At 30.1% G+C, this 26042-nt stretch overlaps 3 protein-coding genes across 3 annotated transcripts; 1 reads left to right on the forward strand and 2 right to left on the reverse strand.

The window, feature by feature from the left end:
* Positions 1-6940: 6940 nt before the first annotated feature.
* On the forward strand, positions 6941-13481 carry LOC115710365 (uncharacterized). The gene is made up of 3 exons (XM_030638735.2): positions 6941-7190; positions 7293-7503; positions 8531-13481. The coding sequence occupies exons 1-3, from the start codon at positions 7032-7034 to the stop codon at positions 13297-13299; spliced, it is 5139 nt and encodes a 1712-aa protein (XP_030494595.2). The 5' UTR covers positions 6941-7031; the 3' UTR covers positions 13300-13481.
* A 196-nt stretch (positions 13482-13677) lies between these two features.
* Positions 13678-15406, reverse strand: LOC115709628 (uncharacterized). Its single transcript, XM_030637772.2, has 3 exons — positions 14578-15406; positions 14245-14345; positions 13678-14144 (listed from the first exon to the last, which is right to left on the reverse strand). The coding sequence occupies exons 1-3, from the start codon at positions 15077-15079 to the stop codon at positions 13977-13979; spliced, it is 771 nt and encodes a 256-aa protein (XP_030493632.2). The 5' UTR covers positions 15080-15406; the 3' UTR covers positions 13678-13976.
* A 7992-nt stretch (positions 15407-23398) lies between these two features.
* LOC115710199 (NAC domain-containing protein 83) lies at positions 23399-24439 on the reverse strand. The gene is made up of 3 exons (XM_030638547.2): positions 24155-24439; positions 23815-24065; positions 23399-23718 (listed from the first exon to the last, which is right to left on the reverse strand). Exons 1-3 carry the CDS (start codon positions 24375-24377, stop codon positions 23425-23427), a joined length of 768 nt encoding a protein of 255 aa, XP_030494407.2. The 5' UTR covers positions 24378-24439; the 3' UTR covers positions 23399-23424.
* Positions 24440-26042: the final 1603 nt, after the last annotated feature.

Consider the following 26042-nt stretch of genomic DNA (forward strand, 5'->3'; position numbering starts at 1 on the left):
GGTTCTTAGTCAAATTTTTAACGTTGAGGAATGTTATATTGTTTTGTAAATAATATAAGGATTTGATCTATAAGAATATTTTAAGATTAGATAAAATTTATGCGTATAACATAATGCTTAATATATTGATTATGTTGTCTTAAATCAATTATTTGATAATTGATTAATAATACTCTATGGTTAGATTTTAATTACTAAATATTTCCCTTACTTGATTTAATTTTTTAAATTAATTGTTTGTAATACTTATAATGATAAAATATCTTAAATATAAATATTTTAATAATTATTGATAGAGAGCCCTAATTACCTATCTAACTTGTTGATCGAAACTCTACGGATAAATAATTGAAGATATTTTGATCCTATTTATTGTTTATGTTCGATTTTATATTTCATGTATTTACAATGTTTACATGGTAAATTAGAGACGTCGCAAGTTAGAGGTGTCACAAAATTATTTCTTATTAGAGGCGTTACATGATAAATTCTAATATATATATATATATATATATTTTTTTTATAAAGGTATTCGTTAGTTACAATACCATTCTTGTAAATTTTTGAAAAATTTCGAATAGTTTACAGTAGCGGAAACATTTCAAACCTATTTTCGACACTGTAAATTATTCGAATTTTTTCAAAAATTTATAGAGATGATGTTGTAAGTATAACGAACATCGCTATAAAAAAATTATTACAGTATATATTTTCGGGCATAGAGATTAACTAAGAAATTATAATAAAAGATTGACGGTAACATTCCTCTAAATATAATCCAAATAAATTAAATATTGTATATAGAATTTTTTGTCCTTAATAGTTGATCATAACAAAATTTATGCAGTATGAGTCATCTTTAATATGAATCAAATATATAAAAAAATTTTACGGTCAAACCCTCTTAACTATCATTCTACTTGCACTTAACTCTCTAAGCTCAAATTTAAGGTGCTATCTATTTTTCATAGTTAATTGCTAATATAGAATACTTATGTGTACACTTTTGTACATGTGTCAAATTTATATTAGTACACCTAGTATTATTATTTTAAAAAAATATAAAAATTATATTAAAATTTATAATATTTTTTATTTTTTAAATATTTCATTTTTATTTTATAATTTATTTAATTTTGAAAATAATTTTTTAAATAATAATATTAGGTGTAACAATATAAATGTGTCATGTGTACAAGAGTGTACACATAAATAGCTCAGTAGTTCAGAGGGTTTCACCTAGGGTTGTACAAAAAAATTTGTAAACCGCCCAAACCGAACCGAAAAAACCGATAAAAATTACAAACCGAAATAAAATCCGAAAAAATTACAAACCGCCCAATCTGTTAATTGGGCGGGTTGAAAATAGGTCCAACCCGCCCAATTAAACCGACCAACCCGATTTTGCAACTTTATTTTTTTTTTTAAACTTTTTAATTTTTATTATATGTAACATAAATGATTAAATATATAATGATATAAAGTTATATATTTAATTATTAGTTTTAAAGTCATATATATGGTGTTGTACTTTAGTAGAATGTGATGTTTTTAATTTATCTTTTTAATTTTTATTGATTTTGACTTCAAAACTAAAAAAAAAGTTTGGCCGGTTTGGGCGGGTTAACCCGACCAAACCGCCCAAACTGTTGGTCAGTTTATAGATTTTTTTTTTTTTTAAATTGGGTGGGTTGCACTTAAATTTTAGCAACCCGAACTTTAGATTGGGTTAGAAAATATATAGGATAAACCGCTCAAACCGACCGATGTACAACCCTAATTTCACCGTCAAAATTTGCTTAATTAAATACAAGTGAAATGACATTTAGGAGAGTTTAATCAAAACTTAGTAGTAATATGATCTATGCATATTCCACTTCTACCCAAATCAATAAAAAAAAAATTAATATAAACTATTTATCTTAGTCTTTCGATTTTCAATTAATGAATACTTTTTTAACTTAGTATTAATAGAGAAGAATCATTACTGGTTTAAATGACAACTTAGTATTATAAGTAATATATTCTCATTGTCAATTTTTTCCTCTGTTATTGTTCTCAATTCTGAAGATAGATTTTCATTTTTGAAGGTCAATCGTGACATTATGAAGATGAGGAGGACCCAATCTCCATTCAAGGCAGAGATGGGCTTAATCCAATCACTCACCACAACCATATCATCATGAATTTCATTAAAAAGGCAATAATAATAATAATAATAATAATAATAATAATAATAATAGCTAAACAAACAATATATCGTCTTAATATTAAGTTATCTTCATAATTTGGTGTGAAAATATTAATTAATAATTTGTAGATTGGGGAAAATCATGAGTATATGGAGGGATTTCTCGGGAAAATATTGATTCCATTTCCAAGTTTAGAGGTGCCACCAAAAAAGGTGCACTTTAATAAATATTTGTATATATGTTATGTTAAAATTCACCTCTAATTTTTTATAATTACTATTATAAAAATCTATGCCTCAATTTTCAGGTATGGTATTATTCTTCAAGAATTTATTGTTAATCACTTCAAGGCCACACATATTCAGCAATGGATACCAAATTCGTTTCAATGAAGAGCCTTGTAGCCAACTTGGCTACATTGTTCCTGAATGGCTTGATAAGAACCCCACTCTCCATGAACTCAAACAAATATACGGTTCTGGTTCTGGCTCTGGCTCTAGTTCTAGTTCTAACTCTGGCTTTGGTTTTGGTCTTCCAACCACGATTCTCATCCTGCCACTGAAGTCAGAGAAAGTCAATTCAGTGAAACGCCAACTGTTGATTATGGTTACAAATTTTATCTTCCGAAAAGCTAGTTGTTACTCCGAAAAGGAAATTCTGGAAAACTTTGTTCGTAAAGCTATGACCAGTCTAGATGGTTCTTTCGGATAGCTTGTCTTCCGTAACTAAAGTCTTCCGGATAGCTTGTCTTATATTTGGAGACGTCCTTCTAGATAGCTTGAGTCAACCTTGAACGCGTATCCAGAACATGTGATTATCTTTCGAATTGTCCGTACAAAAAGTGCATTTGTGAAGCTAGCGTGGAATATGTTGTTGGGGCTGACTTAGAGAATTTAAAACATCATTAATTAGCCATGATAGAATCGAAGCTAATTTTAGCAACTATAAAAATCTATATGTATAACTATCACCTTTTGTAATCAATGAGTGGATCAGCCTATTGAAAGTTTGAGATTAAATCGTGATTGTGTAAGGTTTGAGAGAGAGAGAGAGATAGATTAAATCGTGATTGTGTAAGGTTTGAGAGAGAGAGAGAGAGAGAGAGAGAGAGAGAGAGAGAGAGAGAGAGAGAGAGAGAGAGAGAGAGAGAGAGAGAGAGAGAGAGAAAGTCTAAACTATAGAGAAAGTTCATCTTGTAATCTCTGTAATAGTTTAAGAGGATTTTTGTAACCTTGTAAAGACAAATATCAATAAAGATATGGCTGATGATATTCTAAACGAGACGTAGAGGATCGAGCTCGTTAAACCGGGTGTTATTTGTTTTGTTTTACTGCTTTAATTTGTTACCTAGTTCTTTGTGATTCTTTTGAGTATTATTCTTGATTGCTTGTTTGTTGGACCAATATAATTTACATCATAAGTCATTGATTGATTTCACAAAAAAAAAACTAGTATCAGAGCTTAGTTCATAATCACGGTTCCCCAATTTCGATTTAGAGGGACTATAGGAACCAGAATTCTAGTTGGGGAACCGGTCTACCAGTTGGGACATTTTAGGGAACCCTAGTTTTTCCCGTTTTTACAATATTTAGGGTATTGCCATGTTATTCATCAATAGAAAAACTTTTAGTTTCGAGTTTAAGTCTTCGAAAAGTGATTTAGCGTGTCACTCGTCAGTTTTACGAATAATATGATTTAGGGGCCTGTAAATTGTCGAGCAGCTGTTCCACTCAGGTTGGTCGGCACACTTGAATTCAAAAATGAGGTAAGATTAGTATAATCATATGCATATGTGTTTACATGTTTAGTGTACATGCTTGTTAAGCCTATTAGATTACATTAAAATAGTGGTATCAGTATATTTAGTATTATATTGAATATCGATGAATGTATGTTGGCTTAAGTACTATTTAACAGTATCACATCAGTACGACTAGAGTATGACTAGCGTATCAAGTATAGACTGATATTATGGTCAATATTATTGTACTACTTGACAGTGTCACATCCATACGACTAGAGTATGACTAGCGTATCGAGTATAGACTGATATTATGGTCAATAGTACTGTCGTTTGAACGTTCTTGACTCAGTACCGTGTAGGACGCGGGGAAGGGTTATGGTTGGGGGTATGGGCGCTTAATCGTAATCCTGTTTATATATGTGTTATGATTATAGTTTTCTTACTGAGTCTGTCGACTCACAGATATTCTTTACATGTGTAGGTAAGGGCAAGACTAAGGTTGAGCAGCCGTGAGAGCGAGCGGATGAAGAGTGTACATGTCGTGACGGTTAGGCTTGGAGCGTAAAGTCTTTGGGACAGCTGGTTGTATATTATCTAGTCGCTAAGTGACAACTTTTGAACTATGCACTAAGAAACTTTTATAAATATTCTGTAAACGGGATCCCAATTTTATATATGTATGTTATTTTGGTATTTATAAGTAATTAAATAAAATTTTAATTAATCACATTTTTCAATAAACTCGTTGATTAACAATAAGCTGCACAATTACGTTAAAATCACGTTAACACGCCTAAACTAGTAGTGTGTTACATTTATGCAAATGTAATACAACTGTTATGAACTATTAAAAATCAGAATAGTATTTCCACATACGTAACTCTATCTACATGTCTCATTGTGATTTAATATGAATAAATTCACCATTAGAAATTTGGAAAACAACGAAAACACACCATGATAAACATTTTACTATAGTATTGGTGTAATTTTTTTTGGATTATATTTGAGTTGGATTGTTTGGGAATTCCAGTTCAACTTTTTGAAATATGCATTTTACGGATCTAAAAATTACAGTGAGGACATTAGTTTTATGCGAATTAAATTGGATTTCTAATTGAATTTTAGTTTCGTAGTGATTTTTCAGCACTTTTTTTTTTTATGAATTCGAAACAATTCTTGTTTTGATTGATTCTAGTCGTCTTCTGGGGTGAAGTTACTGGAATTAATGTTAGTTCTCTCTTTCTGGTTAAATTTTCGTTTCGGTTGCGTTGAGTTGCTGCGTAGTTGCCCAAGAAGCATGGATCATAGGTTGAAGATATGTATTTGTGTAATTTTTTTTTTATTTAGGCAGTATATTTATTTATTTTACCAGCTGAAAATATTTTTGTAATATTATTATTATTTTTTTGGTTAAAACTAAAAAAACCCCTAAAATTAATAATTTGTATAGAGTAGTTTTATTATGAATTTATATATACATATAGCAAAGTAGATGTCAAAATTGATAAAGTAGCAAAAGTAATCTTTTATTACCATATATTTTCCCTATATTTCTTGGGTGTTAGGTCATTTATTTTTTCTTTGAAAGGGTGTTTAAGGTCATTTGAGATGGTGTAACACTAATACTAATTAAACATCACTTTCCAGTGACTTCTCACAAAAAAATGCAATCAATCAACCACTATGTATAATTATCAAAAAAAAAAAAAAATAATCAACCAGTATGTATATTTTCCTCCAAACAAGAAACCAAGGATTTCCTCCATTCCACTAACTATTCTTTTCTTTTCACTTAAAAAGACCAAAAAGCCCCAAAGTCCCATTCCATTACATTATTATCCCATCTCATCCCATCTAATCCACTCATCTTTCAAGCCCAGAATATAAAACGTTTTATTCCTTTACATTACAAATATTAACTCTTCATTCCTTTCTCCATTTTATTTAGAAGAATTTGGGGTGAAAACTTTTTTATTTCTTATCTTTTTTTAGTGGTAAAATCTTTCTAAGTTTACTTTTCTCTATAAATTTAAAGTGTCAGTGTTAAATACCAATTAAATTATTACTGTATTAATTTCGAGATCTTACTGTTACATATACACAGATATATACAATAGTCATCCAGTTAATATTTAACGGTAATATTTAACTACCGTGTCAAATTTATAAAAAAAATAAATTTAAAGAGTTTTTTTTTTTCTTTTTTACGAAATTCTACATAGAAATTTCTATTAAAACTAACGAAGTAACTTAAATTTCAACTAAAATACGTATAGCAACCTACATAAAAACTACAAAGAAACTACTTTAGAAACCCAAACTGTAAATTTGAAAAAAAAAATTAAAATAATAGTATAGGAAAATTCTACAATACATTCCCTTAAAATGAGTGTACGGATGCAACCCCTAACTGTTTCGGTATCTATAAGAATTTTTTAGTCTAATTTTTTTCATAATCGTGTAAGTTATAGTTATTTAAAATATCTTGCAAGATTTTAAGAAATTCAAAAAAAATTTAACACGTCGAAAATAATGTTCAAATAGTATGTTGCACGCGTGACTTTTTTATTTTATAGGCGTATGAAATAGACGGTTTAAATATAAATTTCTATATTGTAAATTATGCTAAATTTCTCAAAATTTGACAGAATTTCTTAAATAACTATAACGTACACGACTATGAAAAAATTTAGACTAAAAAATTCTTATAAATACCAAAACAGTTAGAGATTGTATCAGTACATCTATTTTAATAGAATGCATTGTAAAAGCACCCAATAGTATACAAGTAATTTCCCAAAATTAAAACATAAAAATTTGATCTTTTATTTATAGTTTCCTTCGTCCCAAGGTTTTTGCTTTTCCAATCAAATAACTTTTCCAAAGCTTTTTTTCACCCATAAAAAAAAAAAGTATTCAAAACTTCTCATACAAGGAGTTATTATTTTTAATATTTTTTTTTTTTCCATTTCTTATATATAAATAACTAATAAGTCACGCTAAGTCAGTCAAGAGCTCAGTCTTAAGTTTACTCTGTTTTAGTCTTTCTCTTTCTCTCTCTGTGAAGATTTTTGAGTTTTGATCGTACCGCGATGGAGAAGGCGAAACAGCACATCGAGGAGATCAGGAGGACCAAATTCTCCATTGGAGGCAACCTTAATCCACTCACTGAGGATCTTCATCAAGCGGTTAAGAACCTCTCTGCTGAACTTTACGCCAAAGACGTCCATTTCCTCATGGAGCTTATACAGGTAATGAAAACTTAATCATGTCTATATACTTTACAATTTTCTTTTTGTACAGGATCAATTGATCGTTTAATTTTCTCGGGAAAATGAAATGTTGTTTTGTAGAACGCTGAAGATAATGAGTACGTCGAGGGAGTGGATCCTTCGTTAGAGTTCATAATCACGTCTAAGGACATTACGGCGACCGGAGCTCCGGCAACTCTGCTGATATGCAACAACGAGCGAGGGTTTTCTTGTAAAAACATTGAATCGATTTGCAGTGTGGGTCGTTCAACTAAGAAAGGGAACAGAAAGCGTGGCTACATTGGGGAAAAAGGTACCCATATATATTATTATATCACTATATATAATATGAAATGTATTCTCTCTTTTTTGTTTTGATAAATTATTAGTATGCTTTTTGCCTTTTTCATTAATGTTTGTGCTTAATTTATTATGTATGTAAGATGTATCGTTGTTGATTTAATTTTATTGTTTATACCAAAAATATAAATGTTCTTCATCTGAAAATGCTTAAAAGAGAGGAAAAAGTTTAGTTAAAGTTTAATGTTTTTTCCAAATTTACTGTCGTTTTAAATTAATCGTGTCGTTTTCTCTGGAAGATTGTATTTTCCTTGAAGAGTTGTCGTTTTTCCTAATATCGTTGCTTATACAAATAGTGTCGTTTTCTGGAATTTTGTAATACCCAAGGCTTGTCGTTTTATTTTATTATTGTCGTTTGTTAGGGATTAATGTCGTTCCTCAGTTGATGTCGTATAGATACGTTGGAATGAATTTCCATTATCATTATTTATTTACTTTTGACAGTTAAGGATTTTGAATATTATAGCTATTTGTTTTCTTCCTTATGAGGCAGTAATCAATTTTTTTTTCTTCAATTGTCTTTCTCTATCTGTCTCTTTTTTAATGTTATTAAAAAAAATAGAGTTTATTAATTAGTAATGAGAATTCAGTTTATAAGACAAAAACAAAAGTAATTTAGTATGAGAATTAACATTGTTTTCATTGTGATGAGTTTAATGTTTTTCATGTTTAACTATCATTTTCTGTTTATTTCTTTTCTGGTGGGTTATGTTTAACAAATCTAACAAAGTGTTATAAATCGTGAAAAAAGTTTGAAGCTAGTAAAAAAATTAATTAAGAGTGAAGGAAAACTTTTAGATGCGAAATAGTCTTTATAAAAAAAATTATTAGCATAGTAATTTAGGTTGGTTGCAGGATGGATCAAAAATTATAATTTTGTTACATAGTTTATAATGTAATCATTTTGTAAATATCATAATTTCATGTTATTTGTTTGACAAATTTCCTGTTTATTTACATTGTTGTCTATCTTTTTTCAGGTATTGGATTCAAAAGTGTGTTCTTGATCACTGCAAGGCCGTACATATTCAGTAATGGATACCAGATTCGTTTCAATGAAGAACCTTGCGAGCACTGCAATGTTGGCTACATTGTTCCTGAATGGGTTGATGAGAATCCCACTCTCCCTGAACTCCAGCAGATATATGGCACTTCTGGTTCTGGTCTTCCAACCACAATTCTCATCCTGCCATTGAAGCCTGACAAAGTCAAACCAGTGAAGCACCAACTGTCTACAATTCATCCCCAAGTTCTTCTCTTCCTCACAAAGATCAAGAAACTCTCTGTCAGGGAAGATAATGAAGACCCCAGACTCAATACTGTGAATGCAATTGCAATATCGCAAGAGACAGATTTTAGGCAGAGAAAAAACATTGATGCTGAATCATTCACTCTCCACTTATCTGCAGAAGAGAATGGAACTGAAAAGGAATGCATGTTCTATATGTGGAAGCAGAAGTTTGCTATTCAACCCAAGTACAGAGTTGAGAAGAGAGCAGAGATGGAGGAGTGGTCTATCACGCTGGCATTCCCATTTGGTGAACGTCTTCGAAGGGGAACACACTCGCCTGGTGTTTACTCTTTCCTTCCTACAGAAATGGTAACCAACTTTCCGTTCATTATCCAGGCTGATTTTCTCTTAGCATCCTCAAGGGAGACAATTCTTTTGGACAACATTTGGAACAAAGGAATTCTTGAATGTGTGCCTATTGCATTCATAGACGCATTTAAGTCTATGGTGAAGACTAGTGAAGATGCACCTGTGTGGAATTTGCCTGATAAGTTCAGATTTTTACCTGTTAAGGCTTCTAACTACCAAGAGCTCAATGTGGTGAGGGATGCCATTAAAGCAAAGCTACTTGAAGAGGAGATTGTCCCAAGTGAAATGGTGGTGAAGCAGAAGTTTTTCCACAAACCATGTGATGTTGGAAGGCTAATGCCTGCTTTCTGGAGTATTTTGGACAAGGCTCGACAACAAGGGGTGAGCTTGCATAAGCTCTCTTCTCATGGGAAATACATATTGAGTTCTTCATTTGACCGGGAAGAATTTGATGACATTCTCAATTTTTTGGAAGTTCAACAAGTTGATAATGAATGGTATGCAAAATGCATCGAGGGTTCTAGTCTTGTCGATAGAGTCTCTGACCCTGTTTATTTGGAGCTTCTAATGTTTATTGCTGATAATTGGAGTACCAAATTTCAGTGCACAAACATCAATAATATACCCCTTATAAAGTATGAAGATCATAGTGGGAATATCTCTATGTTCAGCATCAGTGAATCTGTAACCTGGGATGGTAAAAGTAAGGTTTACCTATCACTTCTTCCTAATCAAGACTCTTGGTTGATTGAGTGGAACAAGGAGTTCGGGTCTGTAAGCAATTGCTTTTTCCTTCCAAAAATAACAATGGATGCTATACGGTCAAGCTCCAGAGCAGTGACACTGTTGAAATGGCTTCAAGGCAATGTAAAGGTTGGTGCAGTTGACGTTAACAGTTATTCCGATCTCCTATGCAAGTCGCATTTTAAGGAGGGGAGACTTGTTATATCCTATGCCCACTTCTTGTATCACTCCAAGTCAAAGGATTATCTCTCGAAGCAGCAAGTTATTGATTTGTGTAGCAGTATGCCAGTTGTTGACAGCTACGGCCATGTTATTACTCAAAGAAGTGGAGTTCTTGTCCCTGCCAATGGAAGCAAATGGGCAGGGTTGTTTGTTTCAAGCTTATGGAGACGAGAAGACTATGTTGAGTTAAGTAGTGACTATTTGAGTCCTGGCAGTCACTGTAAACTGAGTACACCTGAAAATGTGCTCCTTCAATTCCTTAAAGATCATGCTGATGCCAGTGATGTTCCTCATATACCTCCACCCAATGCTCGGATCCCTGCTGTGTCTGGAACACTAACAAAGCAAAATGCTTTCCTTCTGTTGGATTGGATAGATTACTGGAGAAGTAAAAGGTCCCACTTCCCCAACAATTTCTTGTCGAGCATAATGGAAGGAAGCTGGCTGAGAATCACCCTGAATGGATCTCGTGGCTCCAGACCACCTCCTCAATCTTTCTTTCTTAGCAACTCATCGCATTCATGGGGAAGTATTATGCAGAATGAATCTGTGCTTGTTGACATTCCTTTGGTTGATGTTAACTACTATGGGAATAAAATAAAGGAGTATAAGGAAGCATTGAAAACAGTTGGTGTCATGTCTGAGTATGAAGAAGCTTGTAAATTCATTGGTGAACATCTCATGTCCCTGGCGGATTATGGCACATTGACTAGAAGCAATGTCATTTCGATTCTCAAATTCATAAGGTTTTTGAGGTCCAAATGTCTTTCTCCAGAGGAATTTATCAACAGCATCAAGGGAAAGAGATGGTTACGCACATCTAATGGTGACAGGTCTCCATGTGAATCTGTTCTGTTTGACAATGACTGGAATACTGCACTGAAAATCAGTGACATTCCTTTTATTGATGAGCAATACTATGGTGAAGAAATTCGCACTTTTAAAACAGAACTTGGATTGCTGGGTGTGGTGGTTGCTTTCAGTGGAAATCACCAGCTTGTAGTTGACTACCTCAAGTCATCTTCACACTTGAATTACCTTTCCTCTGATTCTCTACTTTTGATACTGCAATGCATGCGTTCTGTATCTCAACGCTCAGTTCGAAAGATTGTTGGAGCATTACAAGGTACAAAATGTTTGAAGACAAAAGCTGGTTACAAGTCATCTGGTGAATGCATCCTATATGACCCCGAATGGGGTTGCCTTCTTCAGGTTGTCGATGGTATACCAGTGATGGACCCAAATTTTTATGAGAAGAGCCTGTACAATTATAAAGAGGAGTTAAAACTAATTGGAGTGGTGGTGGACTTTGAAGGAGCTACTAAAGTATTTGCTAACTTTTTCAAAGAGCGAGCTTCAAATAGATCCATAACCAAACAGATTGTGTTGTCCCTTCTCTCATGCTATAGGAAGCTACAAGAAAGTACTCATAAGTTTCCTGCTGATCTCAAAACTTGTATCCGTGAGGTCAAGTGGTTGAGGACATGCCATTGTGATTATTACAGGTCTCCAAAAGATTGCATTCTATTTGGTTCTGAATGGGAGTCCATCTTTCCTATTTCGCGTCTTCCTCTCATTGATGATAGTGATAATGGCTATGGCAAAGGCATCCATGAATATAAGAAAGAGCTGAAGAGTATGGGAGTAGTGTTAGATTTCAAGGATGGGGTCAACTTCGTAGCTGGTGGTCTTCGCTTTCATGATATCAACCTTATCACTCCTTCAAATGCACTTTCATTGCTGAAGTGTATCCGTCTTTTGATGCAGAAGAAAGATTACACTTTTCCTGAGAATTTCTCAAAAGAACTTTCTCGAGATTGGTTAAAGACAAATGATGGTTATAGGCCTCCTAACAAGTGCATCTTGTTTGATTCCAAATGGGGTCAATGCCTAAACTGCACAGATGGACCGTTTATTGATGAGAAGTTTTATGGTTCGGAAATCGCTTCCTATAAAGAAGAGCTCAAGGCCATAGGAGTGATTGTTGAAGTGGAGAATGGATGTCAGTTAATTGCCAGCCAACTTGGTTCCCATACTGAGTTGTCAAAAATTGTAAGGATCTATGATTACTTGAGTAAATTCAAATGGGAGCCCAAAAGTGAGGACAGAAAGATATGGATCCCAAATGGTAGTCATAAGGGAGTTTGGGTTAGTCCAGAAGATTGTGTAATTTCTGACAAGAGTGAGCTATTCAGCTTACAGCTGACCATCCTGGACAAATACTATGATCACAATCTTTTCTTCTTCTCAAGTGCTTTCCAAGTCAAAAACAGTCCTAGTATTGAGGACTACTGCAAGCTTTGGAAGGTTTGGGAGAACTCGGGACACTCATTGTCACATGATCAGTGCTGGAAATTTTGGAGTTACATCATTAGACATTCATCATCGAAAGAAGAAAAATCCTTTCTTTATGAGCTGGAGAAAGTTCCTACTGCCAATTCAGGCTGCAATGACATTGTGCTGCTAAACAAGCATGATGTTTTTGTAGCTGATGATCTTCAGCTGAAGGATCTTTTTGAACAATGCTCTGCTCAACCCATTTTCGTTTGGTATCCTCAGCCAAGCATGCCTGTTCTTCCTCGCACTAAGTTGCTCGAAGTTTTCCAAAAGATCGGTGTTCGCACAATCTCTGAATCTGTTAAGAAAGAAGAGGTTTCTATAACAAAAGATGCTGAAAATGAGCAGGTGGTTTCGAAGGATGCTTTGATTGGGAAAGGTTTGATAAAGCTTATACTTGGGTTTCTAGCTCATCCTTCTCTCAAAATGGATGAAAAAGAAAGACATAAAGCTGTGGAAGGCCTTCTCAATGCAACTGTTTTTGAGACAGTTGAACCCATCAATGTAAGCTATAATCTGTCTCTTTCTTCTGGGAAAACTTTGAATGTGAAAGCCAGTCGAATGGTGAGATGGGACAAAGATAGCTCTAAAATCTTCACTCAAAAGATTGACGAGTCTAAAGGGCCTGGAAATCTCATTGAGCGCGCTACATATTTCTCTCAAGTAATATCAGAGGGTGTGTTGTGGGAGCATGGGGAACATATAGATACACTGTCTGAGCTGCTCAAGTTGGCATTTCTGCTGGATTTCAATGAAGAGGCAGTGGCTTTCTTAATGAAATCTAAGAATTTGCAGATTTTCTTGGAGGACGAGAAGTTCATTTCTTCAACCTTCCCATCTGACTAGGAGGTAATAAGTATTAATGTAGGTAGTTTACTTTCTATGAATGTATTTGTCGAACTTAATGGTTTGGTAGTTGAACTCTATCATAGTGATAAGGGTCTTGAACTTTTGATTTTCTAGAGTAAGTTTGTAATGGTTTGTGAAATTTGAAGTGGTAGTTATATAAATATGAATCGCTTGCTACATCCGTGATTTTCTTCTCAAGTACATTTTTTTATGGTTTCTCTTAGGTACAGACAAGATCTAATCTGATTATCATATATAACTAGTATATGTAGTTTTTAACATTGTGCATTTTATGTATAAGAGAGAATTTCTTTAATTCTCATTGCATAAATTGTTGATGATTGACCAAAAGTTCCTTTGTTTTAGAATTATTAGTGTGACTAATATAGTAAGAGCCATTGTACTGTAAATATAAAAGTCAATCCCCATTACATGTACAAAGACAAATACAATATTTATGAATCTGATATCTTTTGTTTTTCTACCTAATATAGACAAAGGAAATGACTCAAGAGTATTCCTGGCTACATGACCAAGACCCATACAAAATAAAAAAATAACAGAAAACAGAAAAGAGAGAACCAGTAGACAAAAATTCCCCCAACAACCAAAAAACCAGAACTCCAAATGTGTAATGATATTGTTATAACATAAAAACCTATTTTTGAATGAAGTCAAGTAGTGGCTGGTTTTTTGTTAAGAAGTGAGTCCCTGTCATTACTTGGGTGATAACATGATGAAGAGCTCAATAGATGCTTTACAGCAACTGGTCCTCTGCATATTGCTCTTGTTATTCTTGTTCTGTTTTTCATTCTCTTCTTTATGACTTTGGTTTCTTGCTCCTGAAATACCAAAAGGGTAATTTCTCTCTTAACATATGTAATTTTTTTTCATATTGTCTAATAAAAACACACACACACACATATATGTATATATATTTACCTCCTCCTCTTCATGAGTCTCCAATATTACAATGCTGTCAGCACTATTGGCACTACCCCATTTCTGTTTCATGTGATTCTCATCCTTACTGTCGTTTTTAACTGCATAATCATATAAATGTATTAGAAAAATTCTATGGTGGGGTGCATTATTAAGTGTCTGAATATTTTAGATACAATATACAAATTACCAGAAACACATCCTTAGTGGTGTACTATAAAAACACCCTATAATATATGCACAAATGTTTTGGTAATAATAATAATGCATGAATGGTGTTGCATATTGTCAAATACTATACATATATATATATACATGTATATATATACTTACCATCGTCCTTCTCACCCAATGATGACTCAACAAAAAACACTCTGAAACTTGGTGATCCTGGACATAAATTTCCTCTCTCTTCATCTTCTTCTTCCTCCATTTCCTCTTCTTCATTCTCCTTCTCTTCTTCTTCTTCTACCACCACCATTTTCTCTAAAGCCTCAACCTTTACCACTGCACTATCTTTATCCTCCTCCTCTGTTTTCTCCTCCATGGTTTCCATCTTTGTTTCTTCCTTCACTGGTTTTGGTCGTGACCCAGAAGAAGACACACTATCATCCTCCAAAGATATCGATTTTCTGCTCTCGTTTTCATCAACAGAAGAAGGTAACATATATACTTTACCATCTTTCAAAAGCTCTTTTTTGGAGATTGTAGTGCCATTAACGACGCCGTTTCTACGTCGGTTTCTTAACTCCTCAACTTTTCTCCATAAAATGGGTCGCAGTTTTGGTGGTATGGCCAACACATCTGCATTCAACTTCGAATTTTGACACCCCATTATTGATAAGTTTTGATCAATAATGGTGGTGGTAAAAAGAAGTTGAAGAAGAAGAAAAAGGTTATATTTTCAGAATTGATGGGTCTTCTACTTTTGAGTATTTGAAGGATTTGAATTAACGACAGTTAGGATCAGGTCGTTTTGATTTGGACTGTAATTGAAGTTTCAGGGGTGTTCTATCAAATCTATGACAAAGAATTCCCCTGAAATTTCAAGTTTGTCTTTTGTCTTTTGGTTTCTGTTTTTTGTTTTTCTTTTGTAATTAACAAACTAGAAATTGACTATTTTTTGTTGTTTTGATTTTCTGTCCTTATAAATTTTGGCCATGTTTTTAGGTAGTTGAAATAGTCATAATTTATGGTTATTAAGAATATTTTGAGACTAAACAGATTGGATTAACACATATTTTAGGCAAGAAGCTCTAGATTCTTGAAAATGACTTACGTACCACTTTTTTAATAGTAAGTATATAAGGAATAGGAATATATTTAGGTGAATGGTTTGTTTTTAGGTCTCTTCACCTTATTTTGAAATTTGAAAAATTATATGAGGTAATAATGGTTAGAGAAAATAATATATATATGGTTATGTAATAGAATTTTTAGTTTAACATATTTTTTAAATTTTTACGTCAATTTTAACACAATATATTTTTAATTAACAGAATATTAATTTATATTCTTTATTAATTTTGTATTATTATTATATATATTAAAAATAAAAATTAAGTATATATTTTATATAAAGAAATTTTAATTTAAATTTAAAATACTTAAAATATTATAGAAATTTTTAATCAAATTTTTAAATTTTTTCATTTAACTTTGAATTAAAATAAAAAAAAAATATGTAAATATTTTATATAAAAAAAATTATTTTAAAATATTATAAATATTTTTAACCATATTTTTAACTTTATTATTATGTATTTTTATATTTTAAATTGAAATGGTTGTAATAAGGAATTGATTGTTTTTCATTATTTTAGTAATGGTAAATCGATTCACACACTATATTTTTCGTAAAGTTTGGAAATAAAAAACCTTTATATCAAATTTACAAATCCAGTCTATATATAGACACACTCAAATTTGATTGTGAGTTTTGGTTAAAAATATAATAAATTATAATATATACATAATGAGATACGCTACCTAATTAAAAAAATTTAAAAAATTTAAAAAATACGTATATATATAATCATATTCAAATGATACACCAATGTAGCAATAACCAAAAAAAAATCTTAAAGATCAAAATCTCAAACTCCATTTAAAAATTAAAAAAAAATACATTACTTAATTAAAAAAAAATTAAACATACATGTATTACACTTAACATTACCTAATTGAACCTATTTTAAAAAAAAAAAAAATTATACGTGCATTGCACGTAACATCAACCTAGTGTTTATATATATATATATATTTATATATATATATATTTATAACAAGGAATCTTATAGGGAAATACAATATAACCTGATTAATCTATCAAAAGAAAAATTAGGTGGCATTTAGTTGGAGATAATGAAATAGAAAGGAAATGATTTTTATTTCATTCCTTTAGTTGCATTTTAAAGTATTGGAAGGAATATCATTCCAATAGAATATTATTTTCCCTATTTTAATGGAATGACTATTCCATTTCAAAATAAAAGGAAAGATCATTCCAATGTAACATGAGGAAGAATTTAATGATTTTTTTATATACATTTTAAATTTTATTCTATTCCTATTCTTATTTCTATATTTTTATTTCTCCCAACCAAACGCTACCTTAAATTTATTCTGCCGCTATTTATTCTTAATTTTTTTTTTCAGACGATTGAATAATCTGCCCATATAATATAAAAATGAAATTTTTTTTAATTAAATAAAAAAATTAAGAATAAAAACTTAAATTTTTCTAATACTACCCATTCATGGGTAATACCCATTAAGAGTGCACCCTTATATATTTATAGAGAAACATGAGTCAGTTATGTAATGTTTAGGGATGCAGAGCGGGAAATTTACAAGGAGTGCTCTCCATGTCCCTATTCCTGTTAAGGATTTTAATTCTCATCCCTTTATTCCCATTGAGAACGGGGTGGAGACGGGACTAGAAATCCCCTATTGTAAAAAATAAAATTTATTTTAAAAATTTAAATATATAAAATTATTAAATTACCTAAAAATTATTATATAATATACTAATTATTATAAAAAATACAACTTAAAAAATTACAAAACTAACACTATTATACTAAAAAGTACAAACAAATATTATAAAATATAAAATATTAATAAAAAGATAATTAATAAATTAAACGGGTCCCCATCGAGGCGGGGAGTGTCATCCCCGCTCTTGCCCTGTCTAACATTCGGAGACAAAATTTGATCCCATCCTCGCCCCATTCGCCATTTAGACGAAAAATTCCTGTCCCATTAGGGGTGAGTATCTGCGGAGCCCATCCCTATAGGAAAAATATGCATCCCTAGTAATGTTACTCGTTTTATCTTGAAATTTTTGTTTCTTTGAATTGTATCTCTAACGGTGTATTTGGAAGCAATTGTGTAATTATTAATGACATTGTATTTTAAAATAAAAAATGTGTTTGGATGTCAACTCATGTAAATTTCTATTATCATGTTTGGCAGTTGGTTATATTATATTTAATATAATAATTATTATAATTTTGTAACAAATATTCAAAATAATAATAACATTTAAAATAATTTTTATCTATATTAACACCATCTAATTACTCTTGTGTTTCATATATCTTGAGCTATTCCATTTGGTGTATAGTTTTTCAATCTTAGAAGTTTGAGTATTTGTCATTCCTATGTTGATTAAAAATTAATAATAAAATAAATTTTATCTATTAAGACTATTAATTTATTACTCTTGTGTTCCATATATCTTGAGCTATTCCATTTGGTGTATAGTTTTTCAGCCTCAGAGAAATTTCAGTATTTGTCATTCCTATATTGATTTAAAATTAATAATAAAATAAATCTAAGCATTTCATTAATCAAAATTTATACTAATCATAAATAAATCTATCTGATATCTTATTCAAAAGAGAACTCAACAAATGATGTTAAAAAAATAAAATATCATATTAGTTTCTTTTTTCATTTATTTACAAACTTAAATAAAAGACTAAATCATGTTAAATAATTATTATATTAAATAAATAATTAAATTTATTTTTGATATGTAATTACACCTTATTTTTATGGGGGTATGAGAATTGGAGAGAATAATTAAGGCATTCTAATTATACAATTACGGTGTAATTGCGTGGCCAAATAAATACGCTAAACTGTGTAATTATCTCCAATTCTGATTTCCAGGTGGCATTTTGTGACGTCAGTAGTCTCGTGATCTGTAAGGTGAAATACCGGGTAAGCTGTGTAATCCCACATCGTTTGGGAAAGGTTAAATGTGACAACTCTAGGTATGGGACTACACAGTTGAATAGAGATTAAATAGATTGATTGATACTACCTATATCAACAAGATGTATCTTGTTTTCTGGTAGTCCATTACGAAATCTGGTTTTTCTAAGAAGCGTGCGGGGGACAAAACATACTGGAAACACTTATATTGGTCCATGTCAGTCAGTCAGTTCAGGAAGCAGCCACAATGACGTACTCGTGTATGGAAACCATAATAGTCCGTGAGAGAAAGCCCAATAACGACTTGAAGATGGGTCATTACTTTCCAAATGCATCTTTAGTTTTTTTTTCAGTGCATTTAAAAGTTACGGTATAGTTTGAATAAACAATTATTACTTAGTATTTCTAAATGTGCCCTAACTAATGTGTAAATTCATAAATTATTAATTATATATAGTAATATAAATTTCGATTAAATGATAAATTTTTATAGTCCAAACTTTATAGAAGAGGATTTACTAAATTTATTTTTTATATTAGAACAGCAATTAGTTTAGAATTCTATTATTTAACTGATAACATTTTAGTACTTTCTTCACTTTAAAATTGTATGTAATTACCTAAAAAATTGTATATCTTCATTAATTTCAATTATTTTTAGGGAAATTTCACAATCACTTATTTGATCTGCCAATGGTTATTGTGTCTCCTGTTTGGCCCCATCCTCTAAATGACTAAATCAAAATTAATTGTGATGTTAAAGTTGGCAGATGTTCCATGTGCGTTCTGTGGCTTTGGCTAAAGATCACACATGGCACTACACCAAAATATAGAATTGGTGACATTTGGATTGGTAACATTTGTAAAAAATGTCATAATAATATAATTTAAGTGACATTTGATAGGAAATGTCACTTTAAAGAGAAGACTTGACATTTTAATTAATAACATTTTATTAAAATGTAACTATCTATATACTTTAGTGACATTTGATTAAAAATGCCATTAGTTTTTTCATATTTAACTTTAGTAACATTTAAAAAATATCACTAAAATATATTAATACTAACATTTGTAAAAAGGACACAAAATATTAAATTTAATGACATTTTAAAATGTCACTTAAAATAAAAAAAAATAATTACTGAAAATATTTAGTAGCAATTTTAATTTGTCAATAATAATTGTAAATAATAACTTAAAATTTAAACTGCTAACAAAAAAATATATTAAAATAACCCACGTATGCTCTCATATCCCTTGATTTTCTCTCCTACATCTCACAACTACTCACCACTATACTCATATAGTCATATTACTCACCACACTCATTCAATTATCCTCAAAATATTCATTAAAATATTGTAACCATTTCAGGCCAAGGTCCAAAAAAAAAAGCCATTAATTCCAAGCCAGCCACCATTGTTTCCACGAACAAGAGTTTAAAATATAAAACCAATCCCATTGCTTTCAAATTTCTCTTATTGTCCAAAGGTCTTTTTACTATATTTTCATCTCTTCTTTCATGATCTTCACAAATAAAGTAAGTTATGCAATTTAATTCTTCATATAACTATTATTTATGTAATGCTTTTTCATATGTAATGCCTTTTCATTGTTTTCCGTTTTTTTACCTATAGAAATCATAATTATTCATTTCTTATGAGATTACAAGGAAGGTGTTTTTTTAGTTAGATATTGTGATGAAAGAAAACACAATGTATGTATGTTATTTGTCTTTTAACAAGTTTCATCTTCCTTAATTATTTATTCACCAATATTTTATACTTTGCGTTTTACAGGTAGAAGTATAAGAAGAGCCCGAGAAAATGAACAACAAAGACTAAGACATATAATCATTACAGCAAATTAATTCATAAAAACAAAAATTAAATTTTAACAATTTGAACTTGTGTATGTAAAGCTGTAAATTATATATTTCTTTTTGGTTGGTGTTTGTTTCCATTTCCTTGTAATAAAAGTTTCACCATATGTTGTTTATAAATAATACTGTTGTAATTTTATTGTTGTTTAAGAAATATTTAGACTTTATTTTGAGACATGCTTGTATAATTTATAGTATTTATTATAATTTATTTTTTGTTATTATAATATATTTATTTATAATAAGTTAAATTGGTATTAATATTAATAAAATCATAACATTTTAAATAGTATACGATTAATAACAAAATTAATAATGTGTATATATTTTTTAAAAATAATAATTTAATGATATTTTTATAAATGCGAGTACTATAATTGTGTCACAATTTTAAAATGACATTAAAATTATTTTTAAAATAAAAAAAATTATAATTTAATAACATTTTTATAAATGTTAGTAATATAATTTAGTAACAATTTTAAAATGTCACTAAAATTATTTTAAATATAACAAATAAATATATTAAATATTTAATAGTGACATTTTCAATTGTCACTAAAGTGAACTATTTAGTGACACTTTACTTTACCTCACATGAGCATATCTTACATTTTTTACAATTGTTACAAAAGCTATAAATGTTACTAAAATTGTATAATTGTGACATTTTTAAGTGTTATTAAATGTTGTTTTTGGTGTAGTGTGGGCTGTTTTGTGCGTTGCGTTGTCTGGCCCGCTTACTGGAGAAGCGGCATATCGGTTAGCTTTGGAGACGGTTGTTTTGATCATGAAACACTGTTTTGTCATGATTGAGTGAAAGTGATTCTGAGACGATTATCAAGGCTCTGAAAGGAAACTGTTTCGATTGGGGTATTGATAATTATATTCATCAATGTAAACATCTTTCTAATCTTTTGTTTAGTTGTAATTTTTCATTTATTTCCAAACTTTATAATTTTGCGGCTCGTAATTTAGCGAGTTAGGCTTTCATTAAAAAAGCAACTGGTACGATTGAGTTTTCTTCTATACTAGAAAACATCTTATGTAATAACCGGAAAGTCTAACTCTTATTTTATTTATCTTTAAACGTTTTTATCTAAAAAAAAAAAAGGAATTGACTTTTAAGTCATTATATTAATTTTTAATCCCTCTCATTGTGTTTTTTTGTTTACTAATAATTTTCTCTCTATAAATTGAGGTTGTTTTCTAAAAACAACAAAAGAGTTGAAGTGAACCCCACATGCCTAACAAAAAGTACTTTTCATTTTGGACATTGTTGTCTCAATTAATATAAAGAAATTTCTTGATGCGAATGCTTTGCGCCTCTCCTTTTCACTCTTCTCTCTTACCATACCTTCAAATATAAATATAATCATTAATTTCTTTCACCAAAAATAAAATAAAATAAAATAAATAATAATTAATTTTAATAAATTAAAGCCTTTTATATTGTGAAAAGATAAAGATTCTTTTATGAGTGCTAGCTAGCTTTCATGCATATATATCTATCTATAAATATTTAGCAAAATAATACTACTATACTACAAAAATGTACAAATGAATGTTTAGTATTTAATTAACGTATCATTTTTATTCATGTGTGTTATTATTACTATTTTTAGGGAATTTATTTATTTAATTATCCAACATGGACGATTAGGCATTCTTGGGATCAGTTCATTATTATTATTATTTTTTTTTTGCTGAAAATAATGGGACTAGTTAATATATTAAAGAAATGTTAAAAGATATTAGTGGTGTCAAATATTTTTGTACATATATGTTCGTATTATTAGTCAAACTAAATATCAGGTTCTATATACTTTAATGAAAATAACTTTTGAGTATCGTTAACCATTTACAATTATAATTATTGACACATTTAAAAGTACTAAATACCAATAGTATCTAATAATACTACTGTTTAATAGTGTGGAAATTAAAAACAAATATAAGCTGTAAAATTAATAATTAATTCCATATGATCATTTCGAGAAAATTTAATAGAGAAACAATTCAATAATTAGACCATATTTAATAGGTGCTGTAAAAATTGTTTTATACTTCACACAAAAAAGTAAGTTTGTGATATATTTAATTACATTAATTTTTAGGATTGTGCTTCAATACACAATTACAAAACTTGATGCAAAATTTGATGTTTGATTAATTATTTTATTAAAAATATAAAATAATAATAACTTTATTATTAATTTTATCATATAAAACAATAAAAAATAAATGTCAAATGTTTATAATTTAATGCAATAACAAAGTTTAAAAAAAATATATTAAAATGACATAAAAGTAGTATATTAATAATTGTAATCTAAATTTGAATCAATTACGTAAAATTTCAATCATTTTTTGGCACTAAATTAAAGTAAATAACCTTTTACCATATAAAATATAAAATATATATTTTAGAAATAAATCACCAATTTAGAGATCGATGCTCTTAGCATTATATTACTTACAGCAGAATTTAATTACCAATGCACATAAGGATTTGTTTTTTTTTTTTTTTTTGAAGAGGCACATAAGGAATGGTTAATCCGTTTAGTTGGTTAATTATTTTTCCTTTGAATTAATTTTTCTTAATATTTTACATATATATGTACGTGAAAATTATTTTTTTTTGTAAGGTACTTAGAAATTATTTAAATAATTATTACTATTTAATGAAATATTCAAGAACATTAATTGTTATGTTGCCTAACACTGTACATTAATATATATAATTAAGACCATGTGATATTAAAATATTAATTGCCTCAATTATCATATCACATATAAAATAGTGTTATTAGGCATCACGCCCCTAATTAATTATAAAAATATTAATCTCTAGTAATATATACATTATATATAACTAATTATAAACATCCACTATATATATATTAACGGCCATATTTCTCTTCCCCCGAAAAAAAATTTGTTATTTTTTTGGGAGATTTTTGCTGATACAAATTGTTGCATTTATGATCGAAGAAAATACATCATTATATATATCTCAGAAATTGTTGCATGCAACCAATAATATGCCATGCATATATATATATAATGCATTAATAATTATAAGTAGCATTATTATTATTACTTGAAGATACATCATTAAAATAATTACTCGAGCTTGAAGAAGAAGAGTTTGAAGATGATGATGATGATACTACAGTAGTCCCCATATTATTATTGTAATTAATATTACACCCCATAACAAGATCAAACATTTTAGGCTCAAAAATGTTATTATTATTCTGATGATGATCATCCTCAACATCTTTCTTTGATGATCTTTCCTTATAAAATATTCGACATAGTACCCAATTATTTTGATCTGTACTTATTTGGTTCTGACTAATCTGTACATACATGAAAAAATAAAAATAAAAAGTTAATATATGCATAATAAATAATTAACATTAATAATATTATATATTTATGATATGTATATATACCTGTTGTGGATCAAAAGTTAGAGTGTATTCATGCATGAACCAATGAGTTCTAGCTCCATGAGGAGGCTTTCCATTATAGAAAACAAGAGTTTTTCTAGTCCCAACAATATTTTTCATAGTTGAAGATACAATCTTTTTATCTGAGCCTGTACTTTTCCAATAACCACAACTTGTTCTCCTATTACTTCTCTTCCCATTCTTGTACTTTCCTTCTTTGTTGCTAAAAAAGTACCTATCTTGTTCTAAATCACCTAAAAAAAATGTTACATATACATGAATAAAACGACATGAAGATATGGCATAAAACGACAATCAATTAATTAATATATTTTTATAATACCTGAGGCTGAGGGCAAATCCCAAGGATCATAGGTGGAAAGGTTAATGATCTCAGGAACAATGTCAGAAGAATAAGGTGGAAGTGGGAAAGAGAAGACTTTGCATCTAAGGTATTGAAACACAAGTTCTTCATCTGTTGGCTGAAATCGAAACCCAGGTGGGAGTTTGATTACTCCATTGTTGTTTCTTACAAAGTTGTACTTGTTGTTGTTGTTGTTCATCATAATATTGTTATGGTTTATATTAAGATTGATTACTACAGTTACATATAATTAAGGAAAGTAATACTATAAGAGCAAATGTTGATAAGTATTTATACTCATGTAAAGGAAATATATTAATAATAATAGTGACTTGGAAAGAGAGATCGACTTTGTCTTTGTTTGGTTTACTTTTAATATATATAATATCCAATATCAAATAATATATAATAACATATAATATTGTTTGGTCTACGAGGAGCGGGAATAATGTTAATTGAAAAGAAATAATGTTACACATTGTTGGTTTTTTTTTTTTTTTTTTTTTTGCTTTTTCTCACAGTTTTATTTTTGAACACTTCTTAGAATATGTGGAATATTTATATAATGTATATAAAATATATGAATCAAGTGTTCATTATTTTTGCTTATTTTTTTAGCAACATTATATGGTGTGGATTATTTGGCCAGGACGATAGGAAGAGTTTTGCTTGAAAAATAGAAGGAACTGCAAAATAAATCGGCACTTTATGAATATTCTAACCTAGCTAGTAAGTATTCAAGAGTGTGTACATAAAATTTTAGTGAATATATATGAAGAAAATTGTATTGAGAAGTAATCTATATGTGAAATGGGAGGGTTAATTTGTGTTGATATTTAAGAGTTTGAGTATTTTTATATATAAAGTGTGACTATAGTTTTTGTTGGTTTAATAGAATATTTTAAAAATATAAGAATATTTCGTTAAATTTAACAGTGTTGATAAAATTAGTTTTATACATATAAATATTAATATTATTTATTTTAAGTTAATTGAATTTATATTAATTTTAAATTAATTTAAATATACATGAAGATTAATATATTATTTATAATGTTCTTGTAATTTAGTAAAGAGTTGGGTGCACAGGATAATTTCATCTTTTGGAATATTCTTTGGAAGCTAAGTGTCCCTCCGAAAGTGAAAGACTTGTTATGGTGTGCTACTAACTGTCTGCCTACGAAATTCAGACTTCGTTCTAGACATGTGCCTGTTGATACCATCTGCACTGTGTGCAAAGTAACTGATGAAATCATCAACCATTTCTTGGTGGATTGCTCTTTTGCCAAAGCGTGTTGACAACAGTTGGCTGCTGGTGTTAATTTGACAACAGTTGGTTCTTTTGCCAACTGGTTTGCTACGATTCTATAGCAGGTGGATGAAGAGAAAAGGAGGTTGATTGCAATGACATGTTGGGCAATATGAAAACATCGGAACGATCGAGCTAGTATGGTTTGATAAATTCCCTACTGTTGCGAGTGTTACTCCTTATTTAGCTCAAGCTTTACTCGTAGGTTGGATTCGGGCTCAAGATTCAACATTTAATCCTACGATTGCATTTCTTACTGATGTCGATGGTGCTGAAACTTGGGCCAAACCAGCTGAAAACACTTTGAAGATTAATGTAGATGCTGCCATATTTTCAGGGAATGTAACTTATAGCTTCCCAGGGGTGATTAGGAACGAAACTGACGCATTGGTGGAAGCTTTTACCTGCAGTCGGTCACGGGTGTTGCAGCCCAAAATGGTGGAAGCTTTGGGTGTTAAGGAGACACTGAGTTGGGTTAAAAAGAAAGATTGGAGGAATGTTGTCATTGAAACCGGTAGTCTTATTGTGGTGCAAGCGTTACGTAACTCTATTCCTATA

Source organism: Cannabis sativa, chromosome 3 (assembly GCF_029168945.1).
Source record: "Cannabis sativa cultivar Pink pepper isolate KNU-18-1 chromosome 3, ASM2916894v1, whole genome shotgun sequence".
In the NCBI taxonomy this organism is placed as follows: domain Eukaryota; kingdom Viridiplantae; phylum Streptophyta; class Magnoliopsida; order Rosales; family Cannabaceae; genus Cannabis; species Cannabis sativa.